A 15,869-nucleotide genomic window follows, 5' to 3' on the forward strand; every position below is an offset into this window, starting at 1 on the left:
TCTGCTCGCATCAGATTCGACACCTTGATGCTGGCCTACAAAGCAAAGACTGGACCAGCCCCTCCATACTTGATGGCAGTGGTCAAAAGTCGACCGGCCATCCCTCAAAATCCACGGCAAGCATCCAGGCTTTTTTCTGTCCTGCACCGAAGTGGTGGAACGAGCTTCCCCTGGGTGTCCGAACAGCAGAGCCACTCGCTGTCTTCAAACACAGACTGAAGACTCACCTCTTCCGAGAGTACTTGGGCGAATAGCAGAGTGGTCACCTTATTGACTTGTGTTTAGTAGTGTCTAAACTTAGAGGTATCTTTGAATTTTTAGTCTATTTAAACTAGCTGAGGTTATTCTTGGGTAAATAGCAAAGCACTTTTGTAAGTCGCTCTGGATAAGAGCGTCTGCTAAATGCCTTAAATGTAAATGACTGCAGCAAGGAACAGTATATATGTAGGAGTATTAGACTGTAAATATTTCCTTTAATGGCTAGACCATAACAACTGGCCCTGTACATTGAGTAATAATGAACCTCTCCCTATATGAGGTATTGTTGAATGTACACACAGTTTTACTGCTTTAATAAATGGCACTACGATTTGCGTACATCACAGAGAGATGTTCGATGACTTTACAACTCATAGTCATGGACCAGTTGCAACGTGTAGATCCTGTTCTGAACTAATTTCCTGCTTGCTCTGTTCTCCTGCAGACGGTGTCCACAGCCAGCGAGCTGCGCAAGCCCACTTACTGGATCGTTGCAGCCAAAGCCATCGATTATGAGCAGATGCTGCTGCTGATGGCGGGAGTGAAATGGGACATTAAAGAGATAATGTCACAGCACAATGTCTATGTGGATGTCCTTTTAAAGGTAATGTGTTTGTGTGAGGCTGAATGGGTTTTATGTGATGGTACAATGTGTTAGTTCCTCACAGGCAGAACCTCACCCCCCATTTTCAGTTGAGAGGAGAGGGGTCGGTGAGCGGTGAGTCACGCTTTGATGAAGGTTAGGTTTAAGCTAGTAGATGAAGTATTTGTCTGTCATGATCCTATAATTTATTACAACAAAGCTGATTGTTTTTGATAAAGTGGCCAAAACACAAAGCTGCGTTACTGCTGACATTTCACGTCCGCCCGTCTACTGTATTTAAAAGGGTATCAAAACATCTTACTGGGAAACAAATATTAGCTCATTGAAGGACTGTAGGTGATGCCAGCTAACTGGCTTGCTGCCTTCGTCATTGTCTAAACATTATTCCTGTTTAAAATTCTGCAGCTGTGGCTCTGCATGTCACCTAGAGAGACAGATAGACAGGGGTGGAGTGAGAGGTGGAGTGAGAGGTGGAGTGAGAGGTGGAGTGAGAGGTGGAGTGAGAGGTGGAGATAAATTGAGAGGGAGAGAAAACAAAAGAGGTGTGGCTGGATGGATTGAGATAGAGAAAGTAAGCTAAAGAGAGATAGATGGAGACAGGTGGAGAAAGCTAGAGAAATTGAAAGGGGATGGAGGGAGGACGGAAGGGAAAGAGTAAGCTACAGAGAAAGAGAGAGCGATGGATGGAGACCCATAGAGAGAGAATAAGCTAAAGAGAAAAAGAGGAAAGGATGGATGGAGACAGATTGAGTAAGCTAGAAAGAAACTGAGAGGGAGGGATGGATAGAGAGAGAGATAGAGTGAGAGGGAGCTAAAAGAGGGATGGATGGATGGATGGATGGATTGATTGATTGATGCATGAACACAGAGAAATTGAGCAATTGAGAGAAATGGAGAAAGATAGAGGTGGGGATAGATGGATCGATGAATGGATACAGATAGAGTTAGGGATGGACGGATGAAGAGGGTATAGATGAGTGAGAGGGGATGGATGGACATCTGTAAAGAGGACTGGCTGGATAGATGGAGATAGATAGAGAGGGGAAGGAGGGATGCCTGGAGAGAGCGAACAGGAGATAGAAGAGAGGGGTGGTATGGATGAATGAAAGGACAGAGATACATAGAATGGGGAAGAAAGGAATATATGGTAACAGAGCGGGATGGATGGATGGAGACAGAGAGAAAGAGAGAGGGATGGATGGAGACCAAGGAAGCAAGCAAGCAATAGAGAGAAATAGATTGAGCGAGATAGAGAGAACTTTAGAGTGAATTTTATTGATCCTGAAGAAAATATCTGTTTCTGTCAATTTTCTTTATAGGTTTAAATTACCTCAAATGTTTCTTACCCGTAAAACACATTATGGAAGTGTTCCATGGGACATAATCAGTTTTTCAGGGTCACCTTAGTGCAAACAATAGGTCTTTTTCTCCACATAAATTCAGTTAATCAGTTGAAATATGCTTAGAAATGATTCCGACTGTTTGAATCATCTGAACTTTAGCACCTCTCCTGAATGGGCTGAATGGAAATGGGTGAAATGGGTCTGACCCTAGGCCTGAGGGCAAGGATCCAGGATACAGAAGAGCTTGTTGTTGGGACCTTGCCCACTCACACAGCTGCATGTTTAGAGTGAAGTAATTCAGGTTAAGTGCTGCTCCTTTGGGTCCTGCTGCGAAAAGACTATTCGAGTCTCAAGTCTAAGCGAGAGAAAGCGAGAGAGAGAGAGAGTCTGGACAGCTGTCAGTCCCTCTCTCTTCCTCTCTCTCTCTCTCTCTCCCCCTCTCTGTCTGCATTTCAGCATATTAAAAAAATACTCCACAATCCATCCATGCTTCAAATGCATTGACCCAGAAAAACTCCCGCAGGTGCTAGCAAAGCAGATCTGCGCCTGCAGAAGATAGATGAGATTGATCTGTAGCTACATTATCAAGTTAACTTTCTTCAGTCATTTTCCTGCACGCTGTATGGATCACTCATGATTCCTGGTTCTTTTTTCTACAGTCTTTTTCTGCAGTTTCCTACGTTTTTTTCCCTCTGTGCCCCTTGAATTCTTCCAGATTAAAAGGTCATGGGTATTAATTATTTGTCAGGATCTGAATAATTCAGAAGGCAGGGTTTTGGCAGTTAAATGCAGATTCCGAAAGACGGGTTTAAGGTTGGTTACAGAAGCTGCTTCACTCCTGATTGTTAAACGTCACTGAGTGTCACGGGAGTGTCATCTGCATCATCTGCCTGTGAATATTTATTCATTCACCTCCATTCATTAGTCCATACACATTTAGCATAGGGAGGTAAAGTGCTGTGTGTGTGGTTGCAGCATGCATTAGGTTGGAGATTTCCACAGAACAGATGGAGTTTTACAATTAAATTTATAAGCGCAGCTTATTTGCACATGAAGCCCTCTCGATCCCAAAATATGCATAATCATGTGCTGGTGAACACATTTCCATTAGTCCTCAACCGTGCTGCAGACTTAAAGAAGCCTGGCTACTAATGAAAGTCATGCCCACCTTTGTGTATCTCTTAAGAAGTGTGAGCTGCTACGCTTGACACTGCCAGTGCCCCAGAAGTTTAACTTAAGGATGCAGAGTGTTTCTTCAAGCCAAATTGGTTCTGCTTACTCATTCTGTAGCCACTCCATTTCCTCTACGTGGCTTCTTCTTAAGGTACAAAATGTTATCCGGGTGAGGCGCATCCTTATTGGCTCAAATGGGACATGTTGGCCTAAGAAAGCCATTGTGTGAAGATGCTAACTTTTTGGTTTGATACTTTGTACTTGATGATATGGTTCATAAGGGTTTTTCTATCCAGTCCACGCTTCATTCTCTTTCAGCTCTAAAACCCATCTCACACATGTTATCAAGTCCTTTAAAATACCTGGCTTTTACACAACATATTGGAATACATAATTAACAACAGCTTATTACATTTGTGAAACTGCATATCAAATTTCTACAACTTGTTAAACTTGTGTAATTACAGTTGGAATTCCTTATCAGAATTCCACAAATTGATACATTATGGATTTGCATGTCAGAATTCTACAACTTCATACATTTGCATAATGGCATATCAGAACGAATCTAAAAAAGACCTTCTACATTTTTAATTCAGCTCTTGTAAATCACCCATTGCTGACCGAAGCATTCAGTTGCACACAACTTGTGTAATTTTCCATAAAGAAAATCTGCTAGTTCTAGTTCTTCAACACAAATGTTGTACATATTTTTGGAACAATATACTACGGGCAGTGGTGGCTCAGCGGTTAGAGCACCGGGCTATTGATAACAGGGTTGTGGGTTCGATTTTCGGGCTCGGCAAGCTGCCACCTGTTGGGCCCTTTTACCCTGTGTGTGTGTACTCACTGCTATACAGTCTGACATATACAGTTCATGTGTGTGTGTGTGTGTGTGTGTGTGTGTGTGTGTGTTCACTACCACAGATGGGTTAAATGCAGAGGACACATTTCGCTGTACATAGTACAGTGCACCTTTACCTTTTACCTTTACTTGTCATTTGTAGTAATTGTAGTAATCGCATTACTTCTTTACACTGTAATAAGAGCACTGTTTTTCAGTCAAGTAAATTCTAATTATTTTATATATTGTTCCCTTCTGAAGCCATAATGCACAGCTCACTCTATAATGCCTATATTATGGTCCATCAGCTGTAAATAAACACTCAACTTAGCTGTCAGACTGTATAGCTGTATAATCATATATTGTAATTGCATCAGGAAATGTAAGCATGCACACTCGTAATACTCTCACTTACTTGTAGTAGAATGGATTAAGAAAAAAGAAACAGCCACCCTTTTCTCTCTCTGTTCACACTCCGTTGGCCTGCACCATCAACAAAACAACGAGCGAGAACATGGTACATGTAGTTCTTGGCATCCAATAAACCGTATGTCAACCTGTCCAATAAGAAACTGGTGTTTTTACCCCCCCCCCTCACTTGCCACGAATGAGAGAAAAATGGTCCAGCTGAATCAACACCTCCGTCAGTGATTAGTCTGCTCCAAACCACTGTTGTGCACTGAATGTGTTGTGTGGCAGAACCTGACTAAGAAGAATTTACAATGAAGTCCACGTACATTATGATTCATCACAATTGAGTGATAGAGTGGGTAATGCATCAGGACCAGAGCACCCTCAGTACAGGTTTTGTGACTTATTAATAGAGCATATCAGGCTCTTTTTGAATTTAATGAATGCAGGATTGGACTAAACACAACAAATATATTAAATCCAAGGTTGACATTTGTCTTTGTCTTCTGACTTCTGAATTAGTTCAAACCTTTGTTGTACTTATTGGTTGTATAGCCCACCAATTAAATTATTACCCAGTTCCCAAACCCGATTCAAACTTTTCCATTCTGTCTAAAGCCACCTGTTTCATTCAGTCGTTCGCCCTCTGGAGAAGGAAATGCTTGACCAAAGCAGAACTGAGTTCTGCACATGCTGAGGCTATACAGTAGGGGAACGACCCAACAACTGTTGCAGTGAACAGCCTTTGGCTGAACACTCTGTGACGCTCTGTGATCTGTGTTACAGGAGTTTGAGCAGTTCAATAAAAGGCTTGGAGATGTCTCTAGACAAGTGCGGATCCCCTTGCCGGTGTCCAATGTCCTCTGGGAGCACTGCATCCGGCTGGCCAACAGAACACTAGTAGAGGGGTGAGTAGCACACTCAACGCTGCCAGCGAGAACATGTAACCAGCCATTAATCCTGTGTAATTTCTAATCACAGTGGAAACAGAGTGTTTTTGTTCTCTTCTGTTGTCTCTTTCAGTGCCATGATAACAAGCTCTTTGGGCAATTGCCTATACACAGATGTAGCTTAGTCGTAGACGTAAAAGAATTTGCACTGATGAATTACCACTAACAAAGCAGTCTAGCTCTGAAATAGTGAGGATATCTGAGGCAGGGAATGCAGACCTTTATAACCAAAACCTTATATCTCCTTTATTGTTGTTTTTGACATGATGTGAATCTTGCAGTTGTTTGTTTACATTGTGTACACATTTCATGACCAATGGACCAATAGAAATACTTAAAAATCGAATAAAACATTTTTACAATGACTCTATTGGAAGCTAAGAAGGTTTTGTCCTTCTTCTGTAGTTGCTTTTGGAGTTGTTTTGGAGATACATGTTTTTTTTCATGACAGAGATGATGTGAAGAACGTTTTTAGAGAAAATAATTAACAGGTCGTCCATCATAACCCTTAAAGGAATGTGTTTTACTAAATGCAGAAGCTATGGTTCCTGAAGGTGAGCTGTACAAGTTGAAGCTGTACAGTACAACATTCCTAAAACCGAGAACAACATTGAGGAATTTAGCTGCATTTGCCAGGAAGGTTTTAGGCAGATAGAGTTGTGGACGATGTAAGAGTCTAAACATAGTAATCTTATAGTTTATCAGCCAGAGGGAAAACAAGACAACTTGCAAACCAGAGTTTTGACACTGAAATACACTCTTAAAAATAGAAAAAGGGTCTGCAGATGGTTCTACTTTGGTTCTGTAATGATTTTGGTACTATAGAGAACTATGATTCTCCTTGGTTCTCCATCCATTGAAAGCTTCTTCACACTAATCTGTGTCACAAATGTGGTTCTTCTATGGCATCAAAAGAACCACTTTGGTGGTTCTTCTATGGCATAAAAGAACCACTTTAAACACCTTTATTGTGTACGTTTCGAACCTCAAACTGGCACGTTTCCTGAGCATGATCCATTGCACGTTTTGCCATTACTGGGACACATGTTGAAGCATAGTGAAGCAGTAGAACCACTGTCTGTTCTGTATAAAGTGCTCTGCATTTTGGTAGAGAGAATTGGCTTTTCTTGAGTGTTTAGCCCTTGTTTGTGCATCCCCTTGCAAATGTAACGATTGACTTTTTAGGAATGCCGTTAACGTTCTTTTTCTAAAGCTGCTAATTCCTTTTGGTTTACAAAAGTGTGGATAACACTGACTAACCCTTTTTTATCTTCTTTTATTTACACATCCATTATGCTTTAGGATGCCATTAGAGGCAACAAACCTTTTCTACTAGACTATCCAGTGGAAAATGAAGAAAAAGACCCTACCGTGTTTTCAATTATGGCTTGTTTGCAGAGTAGCGATGGCTGCAGTTCTGTAGACATGGTGCTTAATCAAAATGGATTTTGTGGGGGTGTGCAAAATGTCACCTGTGGAATATAAGATTTATAGACACCTGGATTTGAATGGTGGAGCTTCTGTATACCCATGTCCTTGGGCCTGCTTGTCAGCTGCTTGATTTCCTTCTATACCCATATTCGCTCGATTCCTCTTCTCTGTTTTTTTCTGTTGGTTTTATTATCCAGTTGTTTGAACATCTGGTTGTCACGAGTAAAGCATTGTAAACAAACCCCAATGAGTGGTTAGGAAAGAGGTGCACTGAGGAAGAACAGCCTGGAAGTGCTGTGCTGAGCTGAGGTGTCCTGAGAGAACTTTTCACATCTCTTCCCTCTCTCATCTTCTGTAGACGCCTACAAACACATCCCTTGTTCACTTCACTTCACTGTTCTGTTACCCTGACATATAGTGCACAGGGAGCACTTGACTCCAAGACGGCTTCCCATCACCTATCTATAGTGCATTTTGGACAGTAAGTCTGAGTTTAGGTCTTGAGAGAACAAGTAAGGATCAAAAGAGTCTATTCCTCCTGCCAGTTATCCCTGCATTATTGATGAATGCAGCCATTGAGAGCATGGAAAACTGAAGAACGTATGCAGGAAATGGAAGGCGTGGGAAGGAACATGGGAAGCTCAGAGTCTCTTCCTGTGTCTGTTGTGTAGGAGTGCTTGGGCCAAACTCTGCAAGTTTACTTTAGCCGAGCAGGACTGGATCAATACCGGTTCTGAGAGATTTAGCTTCAGCTCCCACTTTCTACGTGAGATGTTTCCCAATGCCTGTAAAGAGTCAGATGTCTTCTGGGTGGGCCGAGTTCAATTAATGCAAGATGTTAACATCTGCATGTCTACCACAGACCTGCTGTCCTGGTGTGCATTTCCTTTTACCGGTAATTCCCTGCCAGCTGTTCTGCTCGAGTGGCAGTTCCACCATGTTTCAAAACCATGACAACTTGGTCCAGTCTGTCTGAGCGTCTTTCCTCAGCCAGCGTGGACTCCTCAGAAACTCTGCTTGTTTACATTCTGGGGGGGGGGGGTGATTTACAGATGCAGAGGTCCAAGGACCAAGGCAGATGCACTTGCTGGGTCTCGCTGTATCATTCCACCACAGAAAGCAATTATACCACTGTCATCCAGAAAGTAAACACTGGTGTCAACTGAGGCTGATCGGCCTGGCTGTGTGTTTGCTTTGGATGTTGCCGCGCTAAAAATTGGCTGTTGTGATGAGCGCTTATGGTCTATGGCCTTCGAATCCTGCAAAAGCTGTTCAAATGAAAAGAAAAGTGGCTCAGCACTGTTTACATTCGAGGCGAGCAAAGTTGAATCATTTTTATTTCTTTATTTATTTTTTTAATATGTTTTTTTACCTTTTCAGAGTGCCACGCTCTCTGAATGTTTGGACACTAGTGACAGCTCGCTTATAGGCTTGCGGTCAATAGTAGAGTGTGAAATGAAGCAAAATTTCAGTGGAAACGAGCACTTTCATGCTGATTTTAAGCTGTTATCTGCTAATAGGATTGCCACACTTGTTTTGCTTTGCATTGATTTCTTTGCAGGCTTTGATGGTCACCCAGATGTATGCTGCAATCATTCCAACACTTTATTACTCTATTCAGTATTCACTGCCTGATGTGTCTTTATGTCTCTTCTTTCTGTCTTTTCACGTAATAGCCATCATTTCTGTCTCTGACACTCCAAAGGCATCGTCTTTGCTGAAATACACTGAGCTGGCTTTATTTTTATTTTTATTGAGTTTATAGTAATAGTAATGGTGTGTCGGGTCCTTTTGTCCTTTGCTTTCTTTATGGCCTTTCTTTGGACATTATTTCAGCTTAAATGTGTGTCTTCGGATATGACCTCTCCTAAGTAAGTGGTGAAGCAGATCCAACGTCCCCTCCTTTGAGCAATGTTTCATTTTTTACATTTACAACCCATTACCTCCACCTTTTTTTTTTTCTTTTTTCTTTTTTTTTTTACGTCCAGCAGGGATTTATAATGAATATCAAGGTCATGGTTGGTGTGGAATGGATAAAAAAAATTGTGATTTGTTTCTTGTCGATTAAAAACTTACATATGTAGTTAATAAATAAATAAACAAACAAATAATAATATAATACAACTCCCCTTCAGATCTGCATTTGTACCCGTTTTGGACATATCTGTTCATTCTGATAGCAAGTTTGTTGTCAGTTACTTTCCTAGTATATTAGTACAGAAAGAAACCCCTTTGTTTGTTTTTTGTTAGTGTTCTGGTCTAAGATGAAAAATTTGACCGTAATGATTGTCTAGTTCCAGTTTTTCAGTGAAAGTAAATCTTTTTTTTTCCCTAAATGTGAAAATTAGAAAAACGTTTTACAGACAGATTTGTTCTAGACAAAGCATTGTATGTTTGGGGGGAAAAAGACAAAAGAGGATAAATGAATGAGACAGTGACGTTCCTCGTGTGCTGTTTTCCATGAAAATGTGCAAAGTTAATGAATGCAGCTTGCGGACCCGTATGTGTCTGAAGCCTCCATTCCTCTCCTCCACTGTCTGCCAGCTATGCTAATGTGAAGAAGTGCAGTAACGAGGGACGAGCCCTGATGCAACTGGACTTCCAGCAGTTCCTCATGAAGCTGGAGAAACTGACTGACCTCAGACCCATCCCAGATAAGGAGTTTGTAGAGACCTACATCAAAGCCTACTACCTGACCGAGAACGACATGGAGCAGTTCATCAAGAACCACAGGGTGAGGAGCCCGGTATCTATCAGCACACCAAAGCATGTGTACTTACTCACTGTTCTTCTGCTGTCAAAACCAGTAGCCTCATCACCCAGAACTTCACATTTGTGTCTTACAAGTCCAAGTAGTATTGACTTTCCAGATTTCGTCATAGGCCACAGCTGATTTATCACTGTGGCTGTCTTTGTCAAATTAATCCCAATAATATCATTAAGGAGTTTGTTGCAAATGGAGGCTGTTTCTACAAACTCTGAGGCTTTCTCTTTACAGCCTCAGGCCAAATTGTAGACTTGTCAAACCAGGCCAGGAAACAGTATCCATGTTTTTCTTAACAAATGGCCTCCATGGACCTTCTGTGAAAGTTCTACCTGGGTTGATTTATTCTTGTGTCTGACAGTGAAGACATGGCTAATGACGAATTCAATATCTGTGAATGTTGGAAGTGGAGTTACAGGGAACTTCATGAAAAAGAATGTATTTTTGCTGTCAATAAATATCTCCCATAGGATCTCATCTTGGCTGTATTATATGGAGAGGATTATGTACCGGATCCTAAGGCTGTCCCTACACTGAAAAAGACATGGAGTGCTGTAAACAAAAAGCATTACCTTTCATTAAAAACATACAAATGTGGCAAACTGCAAAAGCTTTTAAGCTGTTAAGTCAACGCTTTACTGAAACAACTAACTTGGATTTGCTTTTTAAGGAAGAATGCTGCTATTTTGTGAACTAGTTAATATGACAGTCCTACCTTTTGAAAGTAAGTACCTTTGTGTGCTGCTTACATTGCTGCCTTGCATATCCTTTGCCTTTTCATCAAGAAAGTGCAGAAATTGCCACAGCGAAATGTAATCACTGTCCATTCATGGCATCCTATGAAGAAATGCAGTGATGTACTTAGCATTCAGTTGTACCACGTTGAGCACTGTGCAGAATAAAGCAGTGTGTGACTGTGTGGATTGCTCTGCTGGGCGGATTTCTGTCACTTCTGAACCAAATGCAGCATTTAATTCCCAAAAAGCAAATCCCTGTTAATTGTTTTACAGTAAAGAGAACAAGGACTGCCCGAACAATACAATGAAGGTTTTGCTTCTCAGTCTGGCTTTATTGAGAATAAATACTATTTGTGCAGTAAATTGCCCTCAGAAGGAAAACATTTTTATTTTCATGGTTCTGCTTTTATTGGCTGGTTTACGGCACTGCAACTGCCCACTGAGGCCACATACCATAGTGAAGTCTTTAACAATATAACAAACGCACTGTTATTTTTTTTTAGTAATAATTCACTTTTCAGCTAGTGTTGCTGTTCTCTCATTGTGATCTCTCAGTACAATGTGAAGTTAGCAAGCTGAAGAAATTGTAGCCGGGTTAGCTTTTAGCCTTACCCCCAGGTTAGCCTTGGGTCTCCAGGTTTGTCTTTCTCGAATCTTACCAGTAAAAGAAGTAAGCCAGTACTTTCACATTTGTTGTGTATTTAGCTCCAGTTTGGTGGTCAGCTGAGGTGGTTCGCTTCTCTGTGTGCAGAGTTTGAGCTCCCACTTCTGCGGACACTAACACTGTGGTGATGGAGCTGTTGTGCTGATGTGCTGCTTTCCAGTGCCATCAACAACACCATATTTTCCCAACATCGGATTTGAATAGGCCTAAACAGGCTTCATGTACATTTTGGGGGTATTTTGATTGAAGAGACAATAATGTTTAAGGTTTACAATTTATCAGTCCCATGTACCAAAATTTCATTATTCAACTACGCCAAGGAAAATACAGTTTTTCAAGGTTTGTGAGGACCATCTTTCACTACGCAGACACGTATTTGTTTAATTCCTAACTGTTTGTTGTGTTTGAGCAGGAATACTCCATGAAGCAGCTGGCCAACCTGGTCAACGTCTGCCTCGGCTCTCACATCAACAAGAAGGCCAGACAGAAACTCCTCGCAGCTATTGACGACATTGACCGTCCGAAGAGATAAACGGCGGCAAGGCCGCCCAGGCTGAAAGTGGAATCACAGTGGAAATGGCATACACCGATATTTATGTGCAGAATATCCCAGCATGCAGAACTAGCATTTTTCTTCCAACGAATGTCTGCTGCTTTTTGTGCACAATTGTTTGTTGTTGTCGTTGTTGTTGTTGTTTTTTATTTGGCGAATATTTGCAAATGTAGCCTTCACTCTTACTTTACACAGCACTGGTCTATAAACAGCTCTTTGATATCTGTGTATGTCATTAGTTAACTGACCATGTGAATGAATGAACGAATGACACTTAAGATGAAGGGCAGCCCCTTAACAACAAATGATTTGCAAAGGGCTGCTGCCCAGCAATGATGTTTCAATATGAGACATTTCTTTGTGAGATGCTGATGCTTCTTCAAGGGTCTTTGTACGCCTGAAAATTCCCATTTGTAGGTGAAGATTTAATGTTTTCAAAATGTTGCATGGACAGTAAAAAAAAAAGTGAATAATTTCCATTCTTTAGGGGGAGGGTAAAAATTGTATTGCCATCTTGTAATCTTGATGACTGTTTGTTTGCTCAGCCCTGTTACTCTGATACTAACTGATTGTGTTCTGTGTTTAAGCGTATGTAGTCCTTTTGTTTTCTTTTGTTTTTTTTTTTTAAAAAGAACAGATTTTATTATTTATCCCATGAGTACGATTCATATGTATGTGGCTGACGGACAGATCAGACACCGTTTGGACCGTTTGCTTTAGTTTTCTTTGTTATTGTCATAAAAGTAGATCAATGTTTGAGAATTGGCTGCTCTTTAATCACTTGTATGCGTACTTCTACTCTATGAAGATGAAAACACTTGGCTACAGGACGCAATTCTGCACTTTGTGTTTGTGACGCAGAGAGTTTATACAGTATATGTAAGTGGCAAAACAACATTCTATTTATTTCATCTACTGTAATTTTGTATACCCAGGGTGTTCCAGCTAAATTTGTAGACCTGTCATAAAAGTAGACTTCTCTGGCTGTTACTCTGTTGTTGTCTGAAGCGAAATAGTACAGAAGTGTCACTTAAAAAACTTGCATCTCCAGTTTTATCTCCTTTTTTTTTTTTTTACTTTGTGACATTGACATTTTGACATGATTTGAATCCGTCTGTTGTTATTGCCATTTAGTTTGAATTTCATGATGAATGGACCAATGATTGGATTGACTTCCACTGACGTTAGAATGCTTTTTCCTCCTCCTGTAAAGTTATCATTCTGGAGATACAATGTTTTTGCATGACAGCACTGATTACATTGTGTATACTAATAATTGACTAACACATTGGAAAGAAGGTCCCACAATAAATACACTAACATTCATGCTGTCTGTGATTGTGTGTTTTAATATTCTGCGCTTCTGCGTCTTTTTTCTTATTCAGTCTTATATCAGAAAGGAAGGAAGCAAAAACTACCAGTGTTTTACTTTCTTTGTATTGTTTTTTTTTGTGTTAGTTTTTTTTTTTTTTTTAATCTACTATCGGCTCAATCAGTTCTTCACAACTTTCTTTTCCCATAATGCTCTTCAGGGCATGAGGCTGCCAAAGGGGAAAATAGGAAGCAGTCCGTTATCTTTGGGTATGAGTGTGCGCCAGGTAGTGTCAGCAAACTCTGCAAGACTACAAAAACTTTGTACAGCACCTCTCCCTCAGGATCTGCTGCTGAACTCTGGATGGAGCTGCAGTAGCAGAGCACTGCAGACTGGCCACCATTTACTTCTGCACCTCTTTTTCCCCTTGAAGTCTTATGTACAGGAACTTCTCCTGGGTGTTAAAAGTCCAAACACCACCTCTCCCTCTCCTTCTCCCTCCCTCTCCCTCAGGGCAGCCAACCTCCAGCAGCTTCTCACAAGTAGTTAAAACTCTAGTTGTTGATGCTCCTATCGACATGACCCTTTTTCACCCACTCAGCAATACATGCTAATCCTTTGTCGAAACCAGAGCTTTAAGCTCTAATTAATTGGCTTTTTCTCTTCCTGTACAGCTATAGTTTAAATAGGATGCTGAAGATGGAGAGGCTCTATCGATCCGGCGATGAGTCACAGAGAGCAAAAGGCGTTTTTATGGCCTTTTAATGGCCCTGCAAGGGATCTCTGGACGTCTGGAGGTAAAAGTGTGGTCCAGCACGGCTGAAGGCCAACTGAGAAAGCTTTCTGCTACCACAGGCTTTTCGCAAAACATTAAGCACCGACATATATCTTTCACCATCCTAAAAATCGGAGGATGCAAAGTCGCGTAGAGGGGATTTCTTCAATTCTCTGAAGTCACATAAAAGCGCTTTCACAACTTCTCGCAAGTCACGTCAGTGGGTTTCCATGGATTCTCTGTAGAAGAAACATGCTTAATCACCAGTGCAATGCAAGACAGCAACAGGCCCAGCACTGGGAACAGTACTCTGTTCATACACTTATGCACAGTGCAATATGGGGGCTTCTCTAAACAATTAGTCACTGAAATGGTTTCCCTCTCACTCCCAGGTCCAAATACGAATATGGAATATCAACAAACAGAGGCAAATCTGGCTCCACTGGAGTGTTTCATTACTGCTGTTCCCAAATACTGGCATTCCCCAGTACAGCCTCATCACTCACCCACACTCAACTGTGCGCGCATGCCTTATGCTCACGATCAAAGGTGCGCTTTTTCAGCCCTGTGTGTTTTGGACAGCAATACTCCTCTGACTGTTGATGGACTCTGTTTCGCCGCCATATGGTTCTGAGTATGCTGGTATTTTATCACATGAACCAAAGACGGAAGAACACGTTCTTTGAAAATGCTTTTGGAGTTGACAGCTAGGCAGCTGATTCGGAATGTCGTGGCACTGGGATAATAGTGTGTATATGTATGTATATACATATACAACGGAAAAATTAAGAGACCATCTTACATTATCAGTTTCTCTGGTTTTACTATTTATAGGCAATGTGTTTAGGGAAATTAACATTTGCATTGTATTTCATAAACCCTGGGCAAAAAAAAAAAAAATAATGCAAATTATTATTCAAATTTAAACAACACTATTAATATTTGAACTTTGAGAGCACTCAAAAATCACTGTGGTGCAATAACCTTGACTGCCAATAACAGCTTTCATGTCTTGGCAGGCTCTCTACTAGTCTTTTACATTGCTGTTGGTGTCTGCTAACTCAGGTAGTTCATCTTTGTTTGATGCCTGGAGTAGAATGGCTCCTATATACGTAGAGATGCAAAAAATTAGATACATGGTAGGTGATTTGGCCATGCTAAAGTTTCCTAGGTGTGTGTGTGTGTGTGTGTGGTACCCTACAATGGATTGGCTCCCCACTGCAACCCTGACCAAGAAGAAGCAGATATGAAGATTAATCCATTCATTAATTTGAGTCCTCCTGATGTCAGGGAGCTTTTGAGGAAGCACTTATTGACCCCTTAGCCATTAATACAGGTAGCTATTTAATATCTGTATGGCAGTTTAATCTAATTCATAGAGCCTCATAGGAAATGTTGTAGTTACTTAGTGTTCTGTCCATTTGCCCTCTCAAATCCTCCTTTTAGAGATCCCTGTCCTAATTAACCTTTTTAAAGCCTTTTGTCCTGTGCGGTTGTTCTGTTTTCCCCAATTAACCTTTCACAGACTAATGAGCAATGTATGATCTATTCACCTTTTTGACATGAGTTTGTAAGCTGCATGCAGAAGCATGTTCAAAGAGTCTTCAGGTCTTCTGTGTGAGCCTGATGAGGTTATCACTGTTTACTGAATGAAATAATCACCTTTTTCACAGCGGCTGTGGAGTTTAGACAACTAGTACTAAATCTGATTACCATGATGGTATGGGAGGCATGGTGGTGCAGAGGTGTAAGGCTCTATATCCTCTATAAGGATATAAGGCTATATAATATCTGCTTAGTTGACATTATTACTCAAACCTCACCAAAAACACCCAGCCAACCACAACAAAACATAACAGAAGAAATAATTCTGAACAAAACTACTATTACAACATCCTTCAATATTAACCCAATACAAATCTAAAAGGCACCCAAAGCATCATGGGGGCACTCGATCATCATGTCACTGTGTGCATGTGCTATATTCACATCACAGAACAATATCCCATAAAATATACATACACCCCATGCTACACGCCATGCTACACGC

At 41.0% G+C, this 15,869-nt stretch overlaps 1 protein-coding gene across 2 annotated transcripts in view; it reads left to right on the forward strand.

Annotated features, from left to right (window-relative positions):
• The window catches only part of vps50 (VPS50 EARP/GARPII complex subunit), a 169,693-nt gene extending 156,635 nt beyond the window's left edge, over nucleotides 1-13,058 (forward strand). For both annotated transcript variants that reach the window (XM_072676101.1, XM_072676102.1), the window contains 4 exons: nucleotides 704-862; nucleotides 5,420-5,541; nucleotides 9,559-9,748; nucleotides 11,592-13,058. In XM_072676101.1, coding sequence (XP_072532202.1) covers nucleotides 704-862; nucleotides 5,420-5,541; nucleotides 9,559-9,748; nucleotides 11,592-11,711 — 591 coding nt within the window. In that variant the 3' untranslated portion in view covers nucleotides 11,712-13,058. The remainder of the gene's footprint in view (nucleotides 1-703; nucleotides 863-5,419; nucleotides 5,542-9,558; nucleotides 9,749-11,591) is intronic.
• The last annotated feature ends 2,811 nt before the right edge of the window (nucleotides 13,059-15,869 follow it).

Source organism: Salminus brasiliensis, chromosome 3 (assembly GCF_030463535.1).
Source record: "Salminus brasiliensis chromosome 3, fSalBra1.hap2, whole genome shotgun sequence".
Classification (NCBI taxonomy): Eukaryota; Metazoa; Chordata; class Actinopteri; order Characiformes; family Bryconidae; genus Salminus; species Salminus brasiliensis.